The sequence below is a fragment of the Myxocyprinus asiaticus genome, chromosome 26, assembly GCF_019703515.2.
Source record: "Myxocyprinus asiaticus isolate MX2 ecotype Aquarium Trade chromosome 26, UBuf_Myxa_2, whole genome shotgun sequence".
NCBI lineage: Eukaryota > Metazoa > Chordata > Actinopteri > Cypriniformes > Catostomidae > Myxocyprinus > Myxocyprinus asiaticus.
Genome location: NC_059369.1, coordinates 34,948,864 through 34,974,265, shown reverse-complemented (window position 1 = coordinate 34,974,265; position 25,402 = coordinate 34,948,864). Strand labels below are relative to the sequence as shown.

The window sequence follows — 25,402 nt, the reverse complement described above, 5'->3', positions numbered from 1 at the left end:
TAAATTTATCTTATTTTAAGGATAATAATACTGATTAAGAAAATGCTTTTTTGCAATAAAAGTTAAACACTTTTGAACAATTTAAGGTTGCATGAAAAAGTATTTAATTAAGCAATAATGTACATGTATGAGAGGCATGCTATATTGTAACTATAATCACAGCTTAAGGGCATTGTTAGGCACAATGCAAAGCGGCAAATATTCACAATATGTCACCGCCTCCAGTGCCTTAGTGCTTTTATTAAATACTTACCACATAATACAAAAAAATCAAGCACATGTTCTTTTCAAAAGATTATTATTATTTGTTTTTTAAGTCAAATCATTAAAAGCCATGCATCTGATAGAAAACTTTGTCCTTGAAAGTAAACAGTAAAAAGAATGTTGCTATACAGCAATTATAACAGCCAGCTATGGATGCTGCGTAATGCTACAAATAGAAGCTCGGTGAAGAGGTCATACCTATGCTTTATCATGAATAAAGCAAGGCTATTGACCAATCAGCATCAAGGACCGTAACTATCCGTTTGAACTATTTAAAAAGTATTAAAAGTGAATCAGTGGTTTTTATGGGCTGAATCAGATGTCTGAAATGCCTGTGGTTGCGGTCTGTGTTTTGTGATTCAAGGCTCATCTAACCTGTGCAGCGTCCATTCTGCATGCTGTGGCCATCCCTGCAGGGAACACACTCGTACGAGCCCGGAGAATTCACACACTGCTGACCGGGACACTGCAGTGGGTCCAAACATTCATCAATGTCTAATAAAGACAGAAAAAGATGTAAAGCTTGTGTTAATGCAGTTAAATAAGATGAAAGACATAAAATAATGTGTGCTCTCTTACCTGAGCAAGTGCCATCCTCTAGCTGGAAGCCTGCAGCACACACGCATCTAAAGCTGCCTGGTGTGTTCTTGCATTGGCCATTAGTGCAGATTGTGGGATTTTGGCTACATTCATCTTTGTCTGAAAAGTGAGACAAATGTGTTTTAAATTTTTAATGTGTTTTCAATTCTGATATCTTGAGAGCTGGGTGGCCGATGGCCTATATAATGCAATACTGTATACATAATACAACTTAATGACATAAAATTACTCAATTGCTGAAATTAAATGCACTTATTTTTCATAATATTCACATTGTTAAGTATTAACTGACAAATCTGTTTGTAGTTTTTGGAAGGTTTATTTGGCAGATGCTGATAACTGATAGATTAAACGGCTTAATTTAATGTGACAACCGCAGGGACAACTGTAAGTACTTCATTTGTACATTGTTGAAGAGTATAAACAGTGGCTCTGTGGCACTTCAAAACATTACAATTTGTATTTTTACGTGCAAACCGACATAGTAACATTAACTCAACCAATAGTGAGAGTGGGGCTGGACTTTCTGTTTGACCAACCAATGAAAGATGGGGGGAGGGTTTGGGAAGCCCATTTGGAAATAATATATTTTTGTAATTCCATTTGGTGCCACTAGTAGAGCAAAAATGACACACTTCTAACAGACATAGAAAACCTAAACTCTTCTACTCAAAACCTTGTAGATGAACAGGAAGTGATACCTTGACAATAGCCGTTAAGAACCTCAAAGCCCGGCTGGCAGGAGACACACTTGAAGGAACCGACCGAGTTAACGCACAGTTTTCCTGGGCACTGAAGTCCATTCTCACACTCGTTCACATCTAAAACAGAGAAATAACCATCGTAATTTAATAAATGTCACATCTTCAAATTACCTTTGAGGGCAAAATCTAAACAACAGCATTGAAATGTTGAGTTTTGTGTTGAGCATTGAAATGTTGAGAAAGTTTGATGTAGTACAAACCAGGTTATGTGATGCAGCACATACCTTTGCAGATGTTTCCATCCAGTTTGAATCCAGACCAACACACACAGCTGTAACTACCCAAGGTATTCTCACAGTGTCCATTAGCACACAGTGCAGGAGTCTGACGACACTCATTGATATCTAAGACAATAAAATGAGTTCAACACACATTCATAATAAGTTTTCCATGCTGGAAAATACAGACAAAACCAGCTAAAGGTTGTTGCAGGCTTTACATGGTACTTACAATGGAAGTGAATGGGGCCAGTCCATAAAATACTATTCAATTATTTATTAAAATACTCACTGTTTCAGAATTATAGCCAGAAGACAAACAATTTGTGTGTTAACATAATTTTGGTGTGATAAAAATCACTTACTAACCTTTTCTCTGTAAAGTAGTATTCAAATATACTACTTGGTTGTCATGACGATGAAACGCAGTATACCCTGTAATCCCGGTAATTTAGTAGTTTGCCGCAAAAACTATGATTTAAACAACTTTGCAGCTCAAATAGGTTTCAACAAAAGAATTCATGTTAGTGCTTTTAAAAAAATGATAAGCTTCACATTTCTGCATTTAAACCCTCCGAAAACCCTCCATTCACTTCCATTGTAAGTACCTCACTGTTTCAGCTTTTTTTAAAGAAAAAGAGGGACGAGTCAATGTATTTTTTATTTATTTATTTATTTTTATTTTTTGTGGTAATCAACATTATGCCACAAATACTGTCATTTGGGCTTAACTTGTACTGATCCCTGAATATTTCCATAAGTTCAGTCATGAAACTCCACATGGCACAAGCTTTGACATGTAACCTGTAAGCCAATCAACTAGCATACTCCTACTTTGTCTAGCATTTAAATTGCCCCAGTTTTGTTTTGCAAATAGCCAGGCTGATTCCACTACACTACGAGAGTTTCAGTCACTGAAACCCTCCTCCTCCCCAGCACCAACTGTCTATATCTGCTTCATGTGTAGAGTAAGTACATCTAATTTTGCAACAGCATGCCTTACATACTCAATGCAGCATGTCTTGTGTATGTCTAATTGTGCAGCAGTAGCAGCAATAAATATGTAATTTCTGCAAAACTAGTGTCACTTTGTATCTGTCTGCCATTAGTCAGTCAAATACAGTAAGTAGTGCCAACCCAAACTCACGCCATTGTTGAGTCAGTAGCCACGTTTACATGCAACCAAATAATCCGTTTATAATCCGAATGATAGCTCAATAGGATTGAAAAGCCTTTATGTAAACACAAAAATAATCCAATTGAGCTGGATCTGAATGAAATTTCTATTCAGTTGAAGAGGGTGGTATAGACCTAAAATAATCAGATTAAAAGAAAAATATTAGCCATGTAAATGTTTGAATCCAACTACTTTCTCAACCGTATTCTAAAGTGCGGATACGACATTCTGTGTTCCACTGCGTGTAGGCTACGTGACTTCACTCACTTCCTGACATCGAAACCTTGATTTCTAAAGCATTTCTTCTTTGCCATAGTGACAGTCCATTGTACATGACAGATTAGGAAAGTAAATGTTAGAATATGTATTACAAGAGATGATGCAAAGTGAACACAGTAAACAGCCTAAACATCCTCCTCAAAACGTATGTTAAATTACACACCGTTATAAGCTTTGAATAAAAAAACTCAAAAATATCGATAGCCTATTAATAATAATATCTAGGTTTTAGATGTAGGCTATTTATATCGTACAAGAGTAAAACTCTTCTTCTGACAGTAATTTAACACTGCAAGCATCCCTTCTCTTGCTATTTTAAATAGCCTACCTTTTTTTTTTGAATGATTTAATGCCCCGTTCCGCCGTCATTATTGCTTAGTGATTTTTGCGTAGCGTCCCGTCCGCAGCTGTTGCTTAAAGTCCCTATTATTTTGTTTCCATTCCACGTCTGTAAACTCCTTTAAGAAAACTCTCACCCACCTTACTTCGTACTCGCATCCAGAGATGCCTGGGTTAGATTGGAGGAGGAATGGGCATGAGGTAAATACAATGTAAAGTCAGACAGGGTAATAGAGGGTATTCTAATTCTTAGTTTGCCGAGTAGAGTGAGTAACATAAGAAGAAAGCTTTTCTGGCATATTTTTTTAGATATCTCAACAAAGCAAAAACGCCAGTTACGGTTTTTGGTGCCATTCTCACTTTCTCAGCCTTTCTCCACTTCTTCAGAACGCAACGTCTGACGCTCTTCGCATGCGCAGAAATTTGGTTCGGAACACTTGTAATGCACATGTAAACGAATATCTGTATCAGGCTGCAAAGTTTAGGTGACATATAAACAATACATTCAGATTCTGCAGTCGGATTGAATTTATTCGGATTGACGAAAATGAGTGCATGTAAACATAGCCAGTGTTGCTGAAACAAACAGAACAATGTTGAAAGTGGCAACGAGCTCCAGTGTTTACACTTCTGGGGGAAATCGACATACATATGGCTTACTAATAGTTGGACATTAAACTGGTACAGGAGAAAGTATTTTAACATCGAAAAAGTTACACAAATCACATTACACATTTTATGGTCCATTTTTTTTTTGTTTTCTCTAAATTTCAGAACAGCAGTTTTGTAGTTACCTGAGCATGCTCCATTTTTAATGGTAAATCCAGGCCTGCAGGAAACACACCTATAAGATCCCTGAGAGTTCACACACTCCTGACCAATACATTGGGATGGATCTTCACACTCGTTCACATCTGAAACATGCGACCACACACACACACACATATACATGAGATACCTGAAAATCAGACCAGACACAGAAACACTCTCATTACACAGATCACAGTTAGTTTTGTATGAAATTCAATACCTGTGCAGGTGTTACCCTGCAGCCGGTATCCAGTTCTGCATTCACACCTAAAGCTGCCAGGTGTGTTCTCACATCGACCGTTTGAACAAGGAGGAGATGTCTGGTGACATTCATCAATATCTGAATGGAAAAATGCATCTTGCTATCATGTACTCTATGCATTTCAGGGTCATAATTTCTCTTGCTGATGGTTTATAGGCTTTTAAATAATCAATGCTACCGTACCTGAGCATCTTCCATTGACAAGACCAAAGCCAGGTCTGCACGACTCACACCTGTACGAGCCTTGAGAGTTCACACACTCCTGACCAGGACACTGCAATAGGTCCTGACACTCATCTACATCTGCAATGTACACATCCAGCCACCAGCATACAATTTTAAGTTTTCCGATGAAAAACAAAAATGTCGATATTTGGCAAAATTAGATATATAAATTAAGGCAAAAGAATAACAGTTAAATTGACGATAATGTGCAAAATGGCAAAAAATTTACCCAATATTCAAATGTATTTATTTATTATTTTTTTTATTTAAATATGTATCAAACACATAAAATATAAAAAAAAATGTGGGGGGGGGGGGGGGGATTTTCTCCCCAATTTGGAATGCCCAATTCCCAATGCGCTCTAAGTCCTCATGGTGGTGTACTGACTCGCCTGAATCCGGGTGGCGGAGGACGAATCTCAGTTGCCTCTGTGTCTGAGACCATCAATCCGCGCATCTTATCACGTGGCTTGTTGAGCGCGTTACCGCAGAGACCTAGCGTGTGTGGATGCTTCACGCTATTCTCCGCGGCATCCACGCACAACTCATCACGCGCCCCACCGAGAGCGAGAACCACATTATAGCGACCACGAGGAGGTTAACTCAACGTGACTCTACCCACCCTAGCAACCGGGTCAATTGGTTGCTTAGGAAGAGTGACTGGAGTCACTCAGTATGCAACATAAACATTGGTTATTTTGAGAACTGGGCATCTGGGCAGCTATTTTCTATTCATACAGTACAAGCGGCATAAAAGTACAGCTCCTATCTACTTGCATGGGGAAAAAGGGAAAACTCCAAAACAATCGGTCAAGATTATGATCAAAGAACATATTTCAAATCAACAGTAAAATATGACAACAATGGTATCATAAATTGTGCTTCTTTAGCGCTGATCATGCTGAAAAACGCAATTTTCAGGCTGGTCATGCAAATGTGCATGCGCTTTCTTGAGTTGACTGACAGACAATGTCTATATCTAAAAGGAGATTGGCCCTTTTACCTGCAAGGTGCGACTTCCTTTTCTACAGGCGCCATATTGGGTGTTCAAATTTCTTCCATTCTCTGTCTCAGGCTAAAAGGTCTCTGATAAAAGTAACCAGACAGACACACTCTATGCAACTCTTTTCATCTTACCCACACAGGTGTTTGCCTGGAATCTGTATCCAGTTCGACACGTACATCTGTAGCTGCCTGGTGTGTTTTCACAGCTGCCCTCTGAACAGGGGGATGGGGTCCGACGACATTCATCAATATCTGAAAGAGAAAAAGACATTCTTTACTTTGGAACAGTTGCTTTTATAATACTTAAAAGAATATTTACCTTCAATCGATTGATATTGCTGTGCCATCTATTACCTGAGCATTGTCCATTAAGTAGATCAAAGCCAGGCTTACAGGAAACACACCTATATGACCCCTGAGAGTTCACACACTCCTGGCCCTGGCACCGAAGAGGGTCAACACACTCATCTTCGTCTAAACATAAAAAAATACCATATAAAATTAATCTGAATTCATTCTTATAAACTCTAATTTTCAAAGGAGATAGAAAACACATTATTTTCCAAATCAGGTTCTATGTACAGTACAAGGCAAAGAAAAATTTAAGCAAGCATTGTGCGTGAACTTTTTTAAATAATTACCTAAACAGGTGTTCTCCTCAAGCTTGAATCCAATTCTGCACACACACCTGAAGCTGCCACGTGTGTTCTCACAGCCGCCGTTAATACAGGGATTGGGCACCTGACGGCACTCATCAACATCTGTAAAACCAATTACATTGATTAACGGTGAGGCACTTACAATGGAAGTGAATGTGGCCAATTTTTGGAGGGTTTAAAGGAAGAAATATGAAGCTTATCATTTCATAAAAGCACTTAAATTAATTCTACTGTTAGAACTCATGTATTATTTGAAGTTTAAAGTTGATTAAATTGTAATATTTACAGTCATTTTAGGGTTTGGTTTGTTGACATTACAACGTCATGGCAAAAAAAGTTGTAAAATTGGCTATAACTTTACACAGAAATGTTAAGTAAGTGATTTGATCACACTAAAATCATGTTAACACAGATATTGTTTATGTCTTATGGCTTAACTTTTGAAAAAGTGAGTATTTTAAAGTATTTAAAAAATTGACCCTATTCACTTCCATTGTAAGTTCCTTACTGGAACGGAAAAGGAGGGGCAAGTCAAAATAAATTTCTGTGGCAATCAATATTATGACACAAATGCTGTCGACTGAGCTTAACTGGTATAGAAACTGGAATATTCCTTTAATTTAAAGGGAAAACAAGTAAATTTGTCTTACCCCACTGGCAAATAGTTCACTACATTTTATAAACAAGACTTAAAATCTTATGCGACTGCTTTCAAGTAAACACATCTTGTTTTAAGGATGTTTAGACAAAAAAAAAAAAAAACACTGGAGTGTATTGAAAGAATAGAATGTGTCTAACCGATACACTGTGTCTGCTGCAAGTTGGTCTGGTATCCTGATGGGCACACACAGCGGAAACTGCCTGCTGTATTCTCACACTGTCCCACAGAGCACGGTCTGGGTGTTAACAGGCACTCATTTATGTCTGAGTGTGTGAGAAAGAGAGAAAGAGAGAAAGAGAGAGATGACATGGTTTGATCATTGCTTTTCACCAATCAGATATTGTGGTACTGCTAATATTGCTGGCTCCTGTTTGATACATTGCTTGTGCTTTTCCTCATATGTAAGTCATTTAAGATAAAGGCATCTGCTAAATGATTAAGTGCAAATGTACTGTAAATGTAATTGAACATTAATCACTACTGTGTTGTGCACAATCAAGAGGAGGTCCTTGAGCCCATAATCCTCATGAACCGTCATGGCTTTTTTATTTGCCAATGTATGTAAAGTATCTGAACTAGCTGACTTATCAGTAAAGCCTCCCCCTGACCTTTAACCTTTAAAAGCTTTGGAAGCACCAAAGAGAGAAAAAGGAGTTCTTTCACAGTGGCAAATATTGGTGAGTCATGGAGAGCGGAAACACTTTGGAAAAAGGCCCTGAAACCCTTAAGCATGTTTTATTGATGATATTTATAAAAACAGCTAACTTTTATATAACTTTAAACTTAAGTTGGAAGCATGCAATGTTGTTTATTTCTAATGTTTGTAGTCATGAGGCAACACATGGGTGTCATACCTTGGCAGTGGCCTTGCTGGGTATTGAGTATATATCCAGTGTTGCACACACAGGTGTGTCGCCCACCTGGCAGGTCAATACAGCGCCCCGGCCCACACACCTGAGGTCTTGATTCACACACTCGTGCATCTGGGTGAAGTGCACACACACACACACACACACACGCACACACACACACACACACAATAACCATAATAAAGACAAGTTTGTTTAGTTTAGCAAGCAGAATTCCAAGCATTCATCCATTATGGAGGTCTTCAGTTGCACCATTGTACAGAGTCTTCATTGCTGTACTGTGCGCTTCATAATCTGCCACACATTCTCAATTGGAGATGGTCTGGACTACAGGCAGGACAATATAGCACCCGCACTCTCTGTTTACAAAGCCATGCACCTGTATTCTGGGCAGTATGTGGTTTGAATTTGTCCTGCTGGAAAATGCACGGACATCCCTGGAAAAGACGGCGTTTGGATGGCAGTATGTGGCGGTCCACAATTTGTACATATCGTTCTTACACAGTGGTAAACACTTAGCTGTCGCAACTTTTTGGTGCATGTTGCAGTCATCATTACATTCACAATTAAATTAAAGGTAAAACATCAAATAATATGATGTTGTAGTGCTTTTAATGTAGCACATTTGTTAGGTGTGGTGGAGAAAAAATGTGCCCTGTCACTTTAAGGATCCGCCACCAATCCCAAACCTGAGAGTATAAAATAGCTGCTCATTTGAGTGCACCAGGTGTGTGAGACATGGTGTGAGACATGTGGGAGACATGTGGGGTGAACAGAGTTAGTGCTTGGAGAATGTTTGCCCAGTGTATGTGTGATATGAGGAGCACCACTGGAGTGAGAAAAGAACAAAGAGGACAACAAAAAGGTACTAACTAGTGCTTAAAATTGTTTGCCTGGATACAAAGAATGGACCAAACCATCCAACCATTGACTCAATGTTTAAAACGGAGTGGCGTGAGAAGCAGATGATTGCTGACCCGCTGAAGTGCTCCGTAGCGGAGTTAAGTTGGATACAAGTGTCTGAAGTGTCAGGTGATTACCTAGGTTTGCAGACCTACTCAGTACCCTCGTTTGTGACTCTCCCTCTGCGTCTTTGTAGCCTCAAACTACACCAATGTACATGTGAAATCTCCTAACCAGCACCCTCTCATTCCTGTACCCCCAAAAGCCTAAAAATTCCCTCTTTGCTTACACATACACACTCACCAAAACATATGCATACATTTATTTGGGGATACTTAATTATTGTTGTTTATTTTGATTTATTGTGTCATTCATTCTTTTGCCTTTCATTTGTGTGAGATCTGTGTAACATGTGGCTTAGAGCTATCCAGGGTCAAATTACATTTGGTGACAGGCCTAAACCTGTCTGGCACCTGAATTTATTTGATCAATTATTATTAATTAATTTATTATTTATTTAAAATTATTCTGGGGGCCGCCACTTTTACATAGGGATTATGCAATATTTGTCCATGACATATTAATGAAATGAATTATATGACATATTATACAATAGGTTAAATATTTAACAAACTGTTACCAATATATACTGTATTTTTTTTTGTGGAATCTTTTCTTTTGTAAAATGACTCAATATTAGGTCAGTTTGTGGTTTAGCAAATCATATTAGCTCAACTAAATCTCAGAGGTACACCGAGTTCTTAACTTGTATAACACTTATTCATCCCTCTCCAAACCAAATTGATTGAACAATCCAACTAAGGCATGGAAATAATGAGAAAATTACAGTATTACATTTTCCAAGGTTGATAAAATTTGGCATCACTTCAGTTTTAGAAATCAAAGAGGTCGGTTGTGTTTATGAGCAGGCCAGTGAATGTTCTGGGTGTGCTCCCATTCTCTTGAATAAGTGAGTCTTTGTGCTTATCCAATCACCGTAACAATAAATGTTCTGCTTGAGCTCTGTTTGAGCTGTATAGCCACTGATTGTACCTTCAGCTTAAAGCCAAACATTAAGAACATCCTCTGGAACATCCTTGCTTTTATCCTAAATCTAATCGAACATCAGTATTCATGATATTCAAATAAAAGACAGATTAAGCAGAATAGTGAAGAGCAGCACCACAATTCCATTCCATTCTAGTGCATAAACAAAACAGCTGTACAAAGAGCTTATTTATGTTGTCAAAACGTAAAAAAATAAAAATAAAATAGCCCTAACCCTAACCTAAACCATAACCCCTAAACCAGTGGTTCTCAAATTTATTTGGTCACACCCCCCTTTGAAACAACAAAAACGGAAAAGAAACGTAATCGAAAGTGATCAAAATGTCCAAGATTAACAGCATTTTCTTTCATCTTCATATCACGTAAAAAAGTTATTTAAAAATACTATGAAAACTGAATGAAAAGTTACACTTCACTGAAAAAGAATCTGAATGAATGAACATTTGTCACAATGCCAACATTGTTCTGCTATTTGCATTTAAACAGCAGAACGTTTTTCTCTCAATGGAGACATTTACAGTTTTTCTTTTTTTTAAGATAATAACAATAATTGCAAGGATTCATACCTGTGAATGTTAATCCACCACAGTAGCATTTATAAAAGCATTTTTAAACTCCAGTAAACTTCCAGTAAGAATAAATGACTGTGATTGGCCCATCCTGGCCAGCGAAAAAGTAACAAGTACTACGTGTCAGCGACAAGACTGAGGGATGAGAGGATGGTGATAGGCTGTCCAAGTTCCAAAAGCACCATACAAGTCGTTCTTAACTCTTGTGCCTTATAAATAAATTCTTCTGAAGCCATTCGATAGTGTTATGTGAGGGACCGACCGAAATATCAGTGTTAATTCATCGTTTCCCCCATTTCAAACTGCCGTGCGAGACATCTTTGTTTACATAAATGCAGCTGAGAGCGCACCTGACACTATTACATGCTTTGTGCAGTTCGTGCTGCAGTGCCTGCCAAAAGATTAAACAAAGCAGGAGAAAAAGCAGAGGTGTAGAATTTGCGCACGTTGTCTCTTGCATGTATTGTCACTAATTTTGCTGAATGTGTGAAAGTGATTTGAGAACAGGTCAGTCTTCTGCACCCAACTCCCCCACGGGGCGCACCCCCAGAACCACTGCCCTAAACAATGGCACTTCCCATGTAAAAAATACCTGCAAGTCAAGTATAATGCTCACATTCCCATTCAGCTGACCATGAGGAAAAAGCAATGCAAAAGTAACGTCACGGCTTTCCATAAAAAGTGATTGTACTTTTTTTATAGTGAGTAAAGCAATATTGTAACACATTACCTATAACAGTAAGATCCCTCAACACTGGACGTCTAGGATGAATGGCTTACCTTGCCTAGGTAGAAGTGGGCGGGGTATAGCTGGAACTGGAAGTGGTCTGGCTGGAGATATTGGCTGTCTGTTAACAGAAGGCCGGCTAGTCTGCGTCCGGACAACAGCTGTAAACAATTAGGTTAAAATGATATATAGTATTTCGATAAATAAATACCTTGCTGAGTTTAGATAAAAATACTGTCACTTACATGTGATCACTCTGGTTGGCTGGCTGGTTGCTGTAGTGGCGTTCCCAGTACGGACACTTGAAGGCTGCTGAGGTCTGGCATTAGTGGTTTGAGACCCGCTACCAGTTGACAGGTTTGGTTTTGGTTGAGTTATAAAGATGACTGAACCGGACTGTGAGCTTGTATCAGGTTGCTGTGGTCTTGTAGGTTGCTGGATTCTGGTTGTAGAGTGTGTTCTGGAGCTGTCAGGACCTGCAGGTTGATATCCTGTGTCTAGTATTGAAGTGCGGCCGTTTTCAGAGACCAGAATCGGCCAACCAGTGCCAACTGTCTCGGCCAGTCTCTGGTTAAACTTGAGAGCCGATGCAGAGTATTGATACCCCGGTCCAGCAGGACAGATCTCTTTAAAGGCAGCTGTGGACAGAAAGTTCAATGCAGTCAAAACCTAAAAAAGTTAGGTTAGCTCAGTGGTAGCTCAGTGGTAAAATACGTTGGCTACCACCCCTGGAGTTCGCTAGCTCGCTAGTTCAAATCCCAGGGCGTGCTGAGTGACTCCAGCCAAGTCTTCTAAGCAACCAAATTGGCCCGGTTGCTAGGGAGGGTAGAGTCATATGGGGTAAACTCCTCGTGGTCGCTATAATGTGGTTCTCGGTGGGGCGCGTGGTGAGTTGAGCATGGTTGCTGCGGTGGATGGCGTGAAGCCACAACACGCACTATGTCTCCGTGGCAACGCGCTCAACAAGCCACATGATAAGATGCGTGGGTTGACGGTCTCAGACGCGGAGGCAACTGGGATTCGTCCTCCGCCACCTGGACTGAGGCAAATCACTATGCGACCACGAGGACTTAAAAGCACATTGGGAATTGGGCATTCCAAATTAAAAAAAATAAATAAATAAAATAAAAAAGGACAATTACTCTATTGACCATTTTAGTCTCTTAGTCAAGCCAGAAAACTTCAGCTAAAGGATTAGTGTAGTTCACCCCAAAAAATGAAAATTGTGTCAATATTTACTCACCCTCATGTCTTTCCAAGCCTGTATGCTTTTTTTTTTCTCAGCAGAACAAAAAAAGAGAACACTGAATGATCTTCACGCAGCCTTTTGCCTTCAATGGCAGTTCATGGTGACCACCATAAACGTAGTCCATATGAAGCATACACAATATTCCACTACATTCTGAAGCCAAAGGTTAACTTTGTGATGTTTAACAGATTGAAATGTAAGTCTTTATTCACTTTCAAATCACATTATTCATGCAACTCAGTGTGTAGTTCATAAATCAAGGTTGGCTTGTGACCAAATGTCATGTCAAACCAGTTCTGTATTTGATTTGAGAGCTACATTCTGATTTGCATGAATAATTTGATTTGAGAGTGAATACAGACTTGAGTATCAGTCTGTTCATCACACAAAGATATTGTATGGCTTCAGAAGACTTGGAATATAGTCCATGAGTTACACAGTATGCAGGGCAGCACAATTAATTGAATAAATAATCGAGATTACAATTACATCTGTCACAATTAACATTTTTAATTAACTACTTTTTTAACTTTTAACTACTATTTTTTTTTTTACAATGGTGGAACATTAACCAATCACTGACACCATTATTGGTTTCTGTGTATAATTGATCAAAAATGTGAAAAACAGTTTTGTTTTTCGTGCTGCAAGAGGGCCTTACATAAAGAATATGGGACCGTTCACAACAAACCCATTTTGTGTTCATCCGCACTGTTTTTCAATTGTTCTTCTATGTAAACATGCACTTAATAGATATTTTTGACCGCCGTGCCATGTCTCGCTGTGAGTGCCGCAATTCTTTAGACATGGGTCAGGTTAAAATGGAAGTAAACTTTTAAACACGTGTCTCGAGACACCTGCGTAATATGTTATTTTTGTTGCGCTGTGTATAGCTTTTTTTTTGCGCAAAAATGCCATTGGTCTGAGTTGCATCCCAAGCCGGCACCACACTAGCCAATGTTTTCCAGTGTTTTTCAGGTGTGAGCTTCTTTTACATAATCGCCGGCCAGTCAGACGGAGACAAAGCATGCATTAGTGTTAGCCAGCAGGAGGTCGTTCATCACTTGACCGCCAGGACTCCCTGCACAGTTAATGGCTTGACTGAAAAAGCACATCAGACTTGCTTGAAAAAATTGTTCTGTCGCCAGAGCGGGCTCTTGTGTTCTCTTCAAGAGATCAATGAGATTCTTCTTTTACTGAAGAACTGACAAGACGCCAAGCTGATCTGAACGTTTTCATCGCATTCAGCTGCATATCATTGCAAACGCTGATTGTAATCCATAGTAATTCTGTCACAAAGCGTTTTTCTTGCACTTTTCTCCTACACTAAATGAATAATAAAATCAGAATGCAGAGGCACAACAGTCTGTTTTAATTGAATGTAATTTCTTTACTCACTGAAAGCTGCATATGGACATGCGAGTTCGGCACACCTTGAGAGGAAAAGTACACAATCACCCACTTTCACAAGGTAAAGTTACTCCATGAATCACATTCTAATTCATTAATTCAGTTGGTAAGTTTTTCACCCCTCCACAATTCTTAATCGGCAAAATAGTCAGAATTGGCATTCCTTGACGTATCGACTACTATTTGTGGTGCTTTTATCAACTTTTTGGAGCTTGACAGACCGGTTACTAATATACTGCCATTGTATAGAAAGCAGAAAGAAAATTTATGCTTTTGTGTTTTACAGAAAAAAATAACAGCATACATTTTTGGAACGACATGAAAGTAAGTAAAAAAATTCATTTCATAAAACACAACAGACATTTTTCACATCAAATTCCGACTCCTTTGATATTCCTCTAGACATTTTTTTTAATAAATATTGCTGATCATAAGGGTGGGATGGGTACTTAAGGAACAGTTGGAATCCTTTTGTTAAACCAATTCATGTTGTTTCAATATTCTGTCCTAAAACAATGTCCTCAATGCTATCATCCATCGTTTCCAATTAGTTGCCTGTACTTCTGCATTAAAAATGTTCATTTCAAAATACTTAAGAAAGGTCAAATGTATTCCTTGAATGTTGGATATGTAGGTTTGTGTGAAACAATCTCTTACCTGAGCCAAAATAAGGACATAACTCACACTTCTTCCCCCAGGCTTTGCCAACTCGACTGCAGCAGCAGATTTGTTTGGTGATGTTTCTCAGGATGGGCAGTGAGCAGGAGCCCTGGTTGATAATACGGAAACACTGGTCCTTCTCTTCCGAGATCACCTTCTGCGCTATGAGGGGAAAATGACAACAGAATGATATTATGGCTCACTGAGGATGATGAACACGTAGGGAACAAAAAATGGTGGTTTAGATTTAACTTTCAAACGGAACTTTTGAAATAGACAACACAAATCTAAACATGCAAAAGAACATACATGCTGATCCAAAGACATTCAATTAACAGACAAAAAAGCTGTTTTTAATAGAGATTAGGTGTTTTAATTTTTTTTTTTTTAATGTCTTTTAAAAGAATGTTCCAGATTTAATACCAGTAAAGCTATATCAACAGTATTTGTGGCATGCTGTCGACTACAACAGACAACATTTTTGAATTGTTGTGTGTGTGTGTGTGTGTGTGTGTGTATATATATATACACAAATAAAAAAAAAAATGTTTACAGTAATGCACTTACAGTGGAAGTCTACTGTATGGGGTAATGCATTATAGAGGGTTTAGAAGAGAAACTGTTAAGCTTGATTTGTGTAAAAGCACTTCATTCATTAATTTATACATTTTCATTTATCCATACCAAATGTGTTCAATTTAAAGGGATAGTTCACCCAAAAATGAAAATTCTCTCATCATTTACTCACCCTTATGCCATCCCAGATGTGTATGACTTTGTTTCTTCTGCAGAACACAAATTATGATTTTTAGAAGAATGTTTTAGCTCTGTAGGTCCATACAATGCAAGTGAATGAGTGCAAACATTTTAACACTCCAAAAAGCACACAAAGGCATAATAAAAGTAATCCATATGGCTCCAGAGGTTAAATCCATATCTTCAGAAGTGATATGATAGGTGTGGGTGAGAAATAGATAAATGTTTAATTCCTTTTTTGCTAGAAATTCTTCTCCTTGTCCTGTAGGGGGCGATATGCATGAAGAATGTGAATCACAAAAAACAGAAGAGGAAGAATGTGAAAGTGATCTGTTTCTCACCCACACCTATTATTTAGCTTCAGAAGACATTGATTTAACCACTGGAGTCTTATGAATTACTTTTATGCTGACTTGTGTGATTTTTGGAGCTTCAAAATTTTGGCAACCATTCACTTGCATTGTATGGACCAAAAGAGCTGAAAAATTATTTTAAAAATCTTAACTTGAGTTCAGCAAATGAAAGAAAGTCATACACATCTGGGATGGCATAAGGGTGAGTAAATGATGAGATAATATTCATTTTTGGATGAACTGTTATCCTTGTGTGTACCGTGCTAAAGTTACATGGTTGATCGGTTTTACATAGTCCTGACATGAGTTGAAAATGTTTTATATTTGCCAATGCATCAGATATTCTAGCGTGTAGTTTAACATTTATCCCACTGTACAATCTTGCCCCAATTACTCCCAATGTAAGTCAGTCACTGTAAACTGTTGTTTGTTGTACAAACTGAGGGACAAGTCGAAATTATTGTTTTGTGGTATTAGACATTAATGCTGTCAATAGGGTTTAACTTGTACTTTTAACAAATAAGTACAGCCTTCTAAAAACGATAGACCCTAACTGGCAGGGTTTGTCTGTGAAACTACAACTGAAGATGTCAATGAACAAAGCAGTCTTAGAGAAATAAATATTTATGTTATTCATTCTACATAGACATAATTCCTTACACTTTTGCTGTTTTGATTGGTTTAGCAGCACAAACAAGGTTTAAAGTACAGCCAGGCATACAATAATCAGCCACACAGCCTCTAGACATGACAGATAGATCAGCTTGAGCAAATCACTGCAGTAATATGCACACACTGATGTATATGTAGTACATATACTGTATACAGTACACATAGGTACACTTACCTGAAGGCTCACTGACACACATATACATGCCTTCAGAGAAGCTTTAAACATTCAGACAAGGAGAAAATTGGATTAAAATAGAACCGCAGAGTTTCCCAAATGCATAAAACACAGAGACAGGCAGCCCCCAATCCTTGCAAAAACACCAGAAAACACTGTATGGTCAGTCGCCAATGACACATAGAGGCAGGCTTATGCATAGAGTCAGGACAGAGGTCAAAGATCAGAGGTCAAGGCATAGTTCCACCCTACAGGCATCTCTGAAGCAAGGCCAAGTGCTTAGTAATGCCCGCTGGAATAGACAGAACTACAGCACTGCACAGCCAAAACCTTCAGTTCATTCTTCTTCACTTTGTTTGAAGTGGGGATCTCAAACTTAAGATATGTTTAAGTATCTGATTTTTTGGCATTCCACTACAAAAATGTACATTATATGGCCAAAAGTATATGAAGACCCCATTCTATTTAATGGGTTTGGCTATTTCAGCTACTTCCATTCCTAACAGGTGCATAACATCAAGCATACAGCCATACAATCTTCCTAGACAAACATTTTCAATAAAATGGGGCCATTTTTCCAGACTTACAATGGTCCTGTGCACAAAGCGAGGTCCATCATGACGTGCTATACTGCACAAAGCCCAAACCTGAACCCCACTAACCAACTTTAGGATGAATTATACTGCAGACTGCGAGCTAGGCCCCATCAACCAATGGCTTGCGCTGGACCTCACTAATGCTTTTGTGTCTGAATGGGAGAAAATCACCACACCAATGTTCGAATGTCTAGCTGAAGGTCTTCCCAGAAGAGTGGAAGCTGTTACAGCTGCAAATAGAGGTCCCACTTGCTATTAATGCTCATGATTTTGAAAATAAATGCTTAAGAAGCACATATGGGTGTGGTGTTATGGTGTCAACACACATTTGGCCATATAGTGCATCAGATTACCATTAAGTCTGTGTGTGACTGAGGGCTGTGTTGCTGTGTGGCACGGCTGCCCTGCCATATTCCTGCCGCCGGTCTTCTCTCAGGTGAACACTTGGCATCCGACAGCCCCATACTTACAGATGCAGATTCCATGAGAGGCGTCCAATATGTAGCCCTCTTTGCAGATACAACTGTAGCTCCCCCGGGTGTTAACACAATTGCCATTCTCACAGAAACCCGGCTGCAAACACTCGTTAATATCTACACCAGAGGAGGAAACATGGTTGTCATAACCCAACAACACAGGACACATGTTGGTGTCTCCATGTTGGGAGGTATTTCTTTGTGAATATGTATGACAGACCATGTTAGCCATTGAACAGGTTCACTCTCACTGTATGAAGAAAAGATGCAGTGAAAGTCAATGGTGACTGAGGCTAACAACTCCTTTTGTGTTTCACAGAGAAAGAAATTAAGTAATAGGGCTTCTTTAGGGCTAGGTTTAGGAGCGGGGTTAAGGGTTAGGGTTTAGGGTAGGGTTGGGTTTAAGGCTAGGGGTAAGGTTATTTAAACTGTAACTACAAATGTAACTAAATGCAGGTATTTCAAAAGTAAGTACAGTGTAACAACATGTATGTACATAATAAGTCAATTGTATCAAATGCATAAGTACATAGTAGTTAAAAACATCTAATATACAGTAAGTCTGAAAAATGTAAAGGATCTTAATAAATTGATTTTACAGTCTGTTTATCAAACCATCTGGCCTGTAACTGTGATCAGGATGGAGACTGGAAACAATGCAAGATTCTCCCTGGGGGAAAGTGGTCTCTGGACAAAGATTCCTTTTCAAAGATATTGACATATTGTAAAAGGTTGAGTTCTGCAGTCATAATTACAAACATATGAAACTGTTTGATGTTAATAGCTTCATTATTGAATTTCTAAGAAATAGTTTTGTTCTGATGGAAATGAAGAGTTGCTAGATCATGTTGGAAGTGGTTCTCAGTAATTTAGTCAAAATTAAAACTGAAGCATAACCGATCTGTTTCCCTGGTCTCAGAGAGTGGCCATGGAACAGTGATGGTTTAAAATTGTCATATGAATCTTGTGTGTTGGTACATACCACAGTACTGAATGATTATCATATCCATGTACCAAGGAATTTACATAGTCCTCAAAGGTGCTTCAAGTAATAATATTTTAGTACCATGGTACATTTAGAAAAACAACCATGATTTTAATATGGAACATAATTCCATGATAATTTTGTTAGTGGGGAGAAAGACAGACTTGTGACCCCATCTGTAAGAGCACTTTTAGGGGATATTGAACCAGCTTAAGGTGGTTTGCTTGACTTAACCTTCCTATACTATTTGGTCATTTTTGATTAGGTTTTTACTGTTGATAAGTTCATAAATTTGATAATAAATTTGCTTATTTGCATATGCAAATTAATGGTGAAACTGAGAAATGTAAAATAAGATAAAATAAGATCTAAAAGACATAAAATCCCAAAAGAAGTGCATAATTTTATTGTTTTTACTTCAGGGAAGAATTTTTTTTATAATTTGTATTAAATTTTTTAAAGTTACACCTGTAATGTTTCAGGTAAAAAATGATCACGAACAGTAAAGTGGCCCTACTAATTGGTTTAAGGTGGTCACTTTTAGCTAGGCCAAGCTTGTGTTCAGCTGACAGATGCCCAAAATCCTTCTAAAACCATTAAACCAGAACATCCTGACCAGCAGAAACTAACCTGGTAGCCAGCTAAGACTGGAAAACCACATTAGTCTGGCTTAAGCTTTTTATTTAGCAGGTTAAAGAACTTGTATGTTTGGACCCTGCTGCGAGTTTTCCATCTACTATCACCACTGCTATCTCCAGGAGGATTGTCCCTATAACTGTACTGTAAGTTGCTTTTGATAAATGTGTCAGCTAAAAACTACAAAGCAATGGGCAGCAAGAGTCCCTGCATCTTGAATGAATTAATGAACATTATATTTATATAGCACTTTTCTGACACTACACTCAAAGCGCTTTACACAGTGAACAGGGGACCCTCCTTAACCAACACCAGTGTGCAGCATCCACCTGGATGACGTGGCGGCAGCCATAGTGCGCCAGTACACTCACCACACACCAGCTGTTGGTGGAGAGGAGAGAGTGGAGTGATAGAGCCAACTAATGGATGGGGATTATTAGGGAATTGATAAGGTGCCAATGGGGGGAATTTGGCCAGGACACCAGGATTACACCCCTATTCTTTTCGAGAAGTGTCCTGGGATTTTTAATGACCACGTAGAGACAGGACCTCAGTTTAATGTCTCATCTGAAGGATGGTGCATCTGCTCCAGTACAAAATCAAACTTATAGGTACATTTCAACCATCAAAAGTGTCAAGGATAAAAGTCCCTGGATGAAAGAAGTAAGAATGAAGAATGATCCAGGAGTAGAGGACTCTTACCCATACACTGTGTCCCATTGACCATCTCAAAACCTTTCGGGCAGCTCCCCTGACCATTAACTGTGTTTCCTGTGAAGAGAGCGGCACACTGAGCTCTGCCGACCTAATAAACTTGACCTAAATTCTCCTCTCAAACTATAACTAGTGTAGGAATGTTTGCAAACAGAGAATTATCTGCCTATGAGACAGGAAAAACCAAAGCACATAGATGAACAACAATATATTTATCCAGGCATGGTTGAAACAAATACAATAACACAAAACAATATCACTGCAAAAAAATATTCTTTAATCAGTTTTTTTGCCTTGCTTCCCAGTAAAAATATCTAAACATCCTTTTACACATTGGCAAATAGTTTCTTCTTATTTAAAGCATAGATCTAACAAAAGGTAGTGAGTGATGTTTAGGCTTAAAAAACGTATTTCAAGTTATGTTCTCAAAAAGCAAGTTTTAAAGGTATAGTCCATTAATCATTTGCAATGATTCAAATGCAACATATTCTGTTTTTGTTATTAAAGCTACACTATGTAAGATTTTTTTGTTAGAAATGAACAAAATTGAAATAATGAGCAAGTACACAACAATCCGTCTTCCAAACCATGTTTTTGCCTTACCCCGATTCACTACAGTAAACTTATAATAATGATTTATATTTTAGAGCTGTCGGGATGGATTTAGTGTGAAATTGCATACTTCATCAGTCATCCGCACGTATTTACGTCAGGTCTGTAAATAAAGAAAAGAAGGTCCCGCTAGCTACTACAATGCGTGTGTATGTGCAGCGACTAGTGTGGTGGTAGTTTGAAGCTGACAGCTTGAAGCCACAACACATGAGCAACATTGACCATGGATCATTCAAAAAGGCAACCCTCTGGGGAATTACTTGTTTTCAAAATAAAGAAACCGAGAACTGAGAAGAGTCTGCAAGCAAATAGGGAAAGCAACAGAGCCCGTAAAAAAAACACGAAACATCATTGGCTTAGGTTTTTCATAGGTGGCGACCCAGAGATGGAGTTTTTCTTGCTCTACAGGTAAGATATTTTATTGGACCAATAAAATTAAGAGACAGGTCTGGACCATTTTATTGGACCGTCTCTTAGCGCGGTAGTTCGTTAGATAGCGTTAGCCACTCAAATGGGGCATTTTATTATGGATTGTGGTACTGCAGTGCTTTCAATTTCATTTTCGAGGAAGAACAATGGAAAAAAAAAAAAATCACTTTATGTTAGTAACAACGGCAAACTTTAAACCAGTTACTACCTTGGTCTATTTGCCTGCTAGCTAAGTTATCATTTCCACCATTTGCACTGTTTCCACTGTTCGCCTTCATCTGATTTGACTAGCAATCGTTATGTCTAATGTCTCTCGTAACGCTATTTTATTTAAAACAACTGTTTTCAACAAGTCAAAACAACAGTGGAAGATATGCTACTTACCTGCTATTAAGACAAATTTTTTGGATATCTGTCTTTTTCTTGCTTACGTTATTTTTTTTTAGGGTAGGGGGTGAGATTCCACTAAAACCACCTTGGGACCAGTTGGTTTAAAGTAATTGCAAAATGGCTTAGAAAGTGAAGTCAGTTCTGAGAAAAGTTCTAATATCATTCTTTTGCCACTTGGTTTAATGTTTTAATATCTAATGCTATGAATACATACATATTGAGTGCAACTTAAGTGTCCAAATGCTTCTTGTGGCCACTGTATCGAAAGCTACATGGATACATGGATAATGTCATTTTTTTGTCTGTGTTTAATAATAGATGGTAGTGTTAATACCAGTTACTTATAAAGTCATAAAAGGTAAAGTTGTAGCATTAATCAAGTTCATCAGTAATGTAAATATGCTGTAATGTTTAGCCAGACGTATGGCCGGGGGTAATGGCGGCACATAATATGGTAACAAGACTTACAGTATACGAGTAGTCTGCCAAAAAACTATGAAAAGGCTATATTTATCTAATGAAGTCATTGAGTGACAGCTGTATTTTCTGTTTTACAAGACAGATGTATGTTGATGTAGTCAGCTGAACTGCTATCAATGTGTGTGTGCTTCTCTGTTCAGAAGGAACAAACCTGGTTTTTGCTAGCGCTCTGTTGTCTCTTTATTCTCAAAGTACAAACTGTGCTGTTTACTGTAGTCTCAGAACAAAACTAATCACTCAGATTATTTATTTTTTGTTGCAAACCTCTGAGGCCTGTCTGACAGTAGTAACTTGCTCTGGCTCTGGGTTAAGACCGAGCTGAAACAGGACTCACCTGAGCCCGGTGGGCAGAGCGTGCACTCGCTGATGCCCCAGGCCATTCCCACACCTCTGCAGCACGTCTCCTTACTCCGCAGACCAGGTAAAGGAGAACTGCACTGTGGGATGGAGTAGAGAATACACGTTCATTCTTTTATTCATTAATTGAGCTGGGATCACTAGGCTATAGACAAATATTCTACAAACATTCCAACAGATTAAAGCTGTCAGCATAGTGCTGTGAGTGGTGATAAAAATGATATTTATCCTTACAGTAAAGCGGGAAACTTTTTTTAGTTTTCTTTCTTTTTAAAGAGTTCTGTGTACTACTAATGTATAGAGTGGTAACCTGCAATTGTAACCTTAAAAAGCTAAAGCTAACATTTTGGTAGCACTTTATTTTACAGTACTGTTCTACATTTATGTACTACACAGTAGAATTACAACAACTACAGTAATTATTAGGTACTAACCCTACACCTAACCCCAACCCTAACCTTAACCCATATTAAGTACATGTTGTTACCTAATATTAAGCAGTTCTTTCTTGGATAAGTACACTGTAAGTATATTGAAAGTACAAATACAACCAACATTTCTATCTTATCTAACCCTTTAAACTAGTTTTGTTGGTGTAAACTAATGTAGTCAGGTTAATTCAGTTATGTTAAATAATATTTTTGACTTGAATAAAACCAGTTAAATTTAGATGTTATCACATGTAGAACTTTTATTTATTTATTTATTTTTGTAAATTGTACTACAAAGCCAACATAGAAACAGTATAATAGTTTCAAAGTACTGCTGTTTGCTTTGGTTTTAGTTTGGATTTTGTAATTACTGCAACTGTCACACTGTTTTCTCTGAATCTGAGCATAGTTTCGCCCGTCATAGGACAAATCATAATCTGTTAGACCCAACTTTGTTCAAACCTCCACTTTGACAAAATGTACAGTTACTGCGTTTTGCCTTTGGACACCAGTATAAAGCATGTAGACATATTCTAATTTTCACAATGCAAAGCTCCCTCCACTGTACACCCAGACTATTTACTGAAGCTAAGCTGAAAAAAAAAAGACCAATCAGACTGATAATTATATGTAATGTATTATGATGTCAGAACTGTCAGCACATTAACTTATGACTGCTCACATTTACACACCAACTAGACTGATCACACTGTGAATTTGGCGACAAGATGGCACAAATTCTGCTGCTGAAATCGGTTGGTGCTTACCAAAATTCGAACCACTGCCCCAGTGGCCGAAGTTGGAAGTGTTCTTGAGGTGAGATGTCCACAGGGTGGCGCCGAAAGCGAGTTGTATTTTTAGTTGTAAAAATAACAAAACAGGCAATAGGAATGCATATTTTACTAACCCTACTCCCTAATTTGCCCCAATCCTAAAGATAACCATCAGGAGTAGAAATGTAAGTCTAGAGTGAAAATGCAACCTCCTAATGGTGCTCATCATTGTTTATATTAACACAAACAAAACCAGTGTTTCAGAGGTTGCTTGTGCAAAACACCATCAGTAGCGCCACAGAGAAATGTGAACATGCTTGAATTAATGCCAAAATGAAAGGGGATGGTGCTTGTTGGCAAAAAGGGGTCAATTTTAGGTTACATGAACTTTTTTTTTTTTTTTTTTTTTTGGAATGCCCAATTCCCATTAAAATTAAATTATAACGTTTTAGTGCAAAAAGAAAACCTTGACTTACATTATAAGTGGACTTTGAGAGAGGAAAGAATGAAATGCTACATATGCTAAGTGAAGAATGTTCCCTTTAAAATACTGATAAGGAATTTGCAGTTCAGAAAAATCACATGGCAGACTTCTAAGAGTAACAATATTATATCATAGAGTCATAGGCATGTCATACTAAATTTCTCAAACATAATCCAGGCTTAGCCCGGGGTGGGTTCTGTTCCAGCAGAATCTGAACCTGAAGCCAGACCGCACTATTACGAAAATGAAAGACATGTAAAGGATGAAAACAAAGAATAGTGAAAAGATTGTCTGTCTAGGTGAGTTTAAAGCTAACCTGTCCATTGCGGACTTCTCTGAAACAGTATCTGAAGCCGGATGACTCCGTGTAGACTGAATCTCCGTGTATGGTCTGGGCTTGTATTCGTGGGGGCGGAGCCTCTGCCCTTACTCCTGGCAGCTGACGAGGACGGACACCAGAAAGCCCCGCAGACCAGGTGACCGTTTCGGAGTGCTCGTGCACAGTGGGGCTGTAACCCACCTTCAGCACCTGGTGGATTTTTACGCTGGCTTCAGCAGGGTGCTGGACTCTTACCTTCACCATAGGAGAACCTGAAGTACAGAGAGACTGAATCAGCACACATTAGTCTCGTCATATATTTGACTATCGGCTGAAGTCTGGTACACATGGAAGCTTATTGTGGCCAAGAACCACCCACTTAGACACAAAGAGGCCAACTGACATGTAATACAACCAAACACAGTTCATTTATTTTATGTGATGTTTAGAGGTGCATAAATCTGAAATCGCACATAGCTCTGAAATAAATGATCTGGAAAATCCCTGCAACTCTTCCTAAAGCTAAAACTCGGCACAGACATTCAGCCTTTTCTGACTTAGTGTGCAAACATCACAATGGGCCTTTAAATGTATTACCATTCCTAACACGCTTACTATGAAACACAATGTACCCGAGTTTAACCCCCATAACACTCCAAATTGTGTCAGAGCTCTTGGGGGGGGGGGGGTCCTATTCTTTCAATGTGTTTACTTTTTTTTCACACAAACAGATTAATCCTCCAGAAGTAACACAAATAAAGAGAAAGCCACAGGGAGAACTCAAGTTACAATCTCTGACAACAGAGAACTCATTCTCCTTAAACATGTAACTGTGAGTCACCATTGCCTGCTGCCTTTTAGAGATTAAACATGGCAAAAAGCTTTCACAATTTTCTTCTGAAATCACCCCTCCTTGCCAAATAGTCAGTAAACACAATGCTGTCACCTTCTAGTCCTCTGTGTTTTACAATAGAATAGCTGATTACTTTAAGGCTGTGTATGAATCATTGTGTGCCAAAGACATACATATACCTCTCTGATAACAC

At 38.4% G+C, this 25,402-nt stretch overlaps 1 protein-coding gene across 4 annotated transcripts in view; it reads right to left on the bottom strand.

The window, feature by feature from the left end:
- LOC127417170 (latent-transforming growth factor beta-binding protein 4-like) overlaps positions 1–25,402 on the bottom strand; it is a 101,060-nt gene that overhangs the window by 21,484 nt on the left and 54,174 nt on the right. For 2 of the 4 annotated variants that reach the window (XM_051656969.1, XM_051656973.1), the window contains 19 exons: positions 24,354–24,628; positions 22,327–22,429; positions 20,070–20,138; positions 17,741–17,863; positions 14,716–14,880; positions 11,645–12,037; positions 11,453–11,560; positions 8,118–8,246; positions 7,401–7,526; positions 6,585–6,704; positions 6,298–6,417; positions 6,076–6,195; positions 4,897–5,016; positions 4,672–4,791; positions 4,436–4,555; positions 1,853–1,972; positions 1,566–1,685; positions 844–963; positions 640–759 (listed from right to left, as the gene is read on the bottom strand). In XM_051656969.1, coding sequence (XP_051512929.1) covers positions 640–759; positions 844–963; positions 1,566–1,685; positions 1,853–1,972; positions 4,436–4,555; positions 4,672–4,791; positions 4,897–5,016; positions 6,076–6,195; positions 6,298–6,417; positions 6,585–6,704; positions 7,401–7,526; positions 8,118–8,246; positions 11,453–11,560; positions 11,645–12,037; positions 14,716–14,880; positions 17,741–17,863; positions 20,070–20,138; positions 22,327–22,429; positions 24,354–24,628 — 2,691 coding nt within the window. The remainder of the gene's footprint in view (positions 1–639; positions 760–843; positions 964–1,565; positions 1,686–1,852; positions 1,973–4,435; positions 4,556–4,671; positions 4,792–4,896; positions 5,017–6,075; positions 6,196–6,297; positions 6,418–6,584; positions 6,705–7,400; positions 7,527–8,117; positions 8,247–11,452; positions 11,561–11,644; positions 12,038–14,715; positions 14,881–17,740; positions 17,864–20,069; positions 20,139–22,326; positions 22,430–24,353; positions 24,629–25,402) is intronic. The other 2 variants (XM_051656970.1, XM_051656972.1) reach the window with 2 other exon arrangements.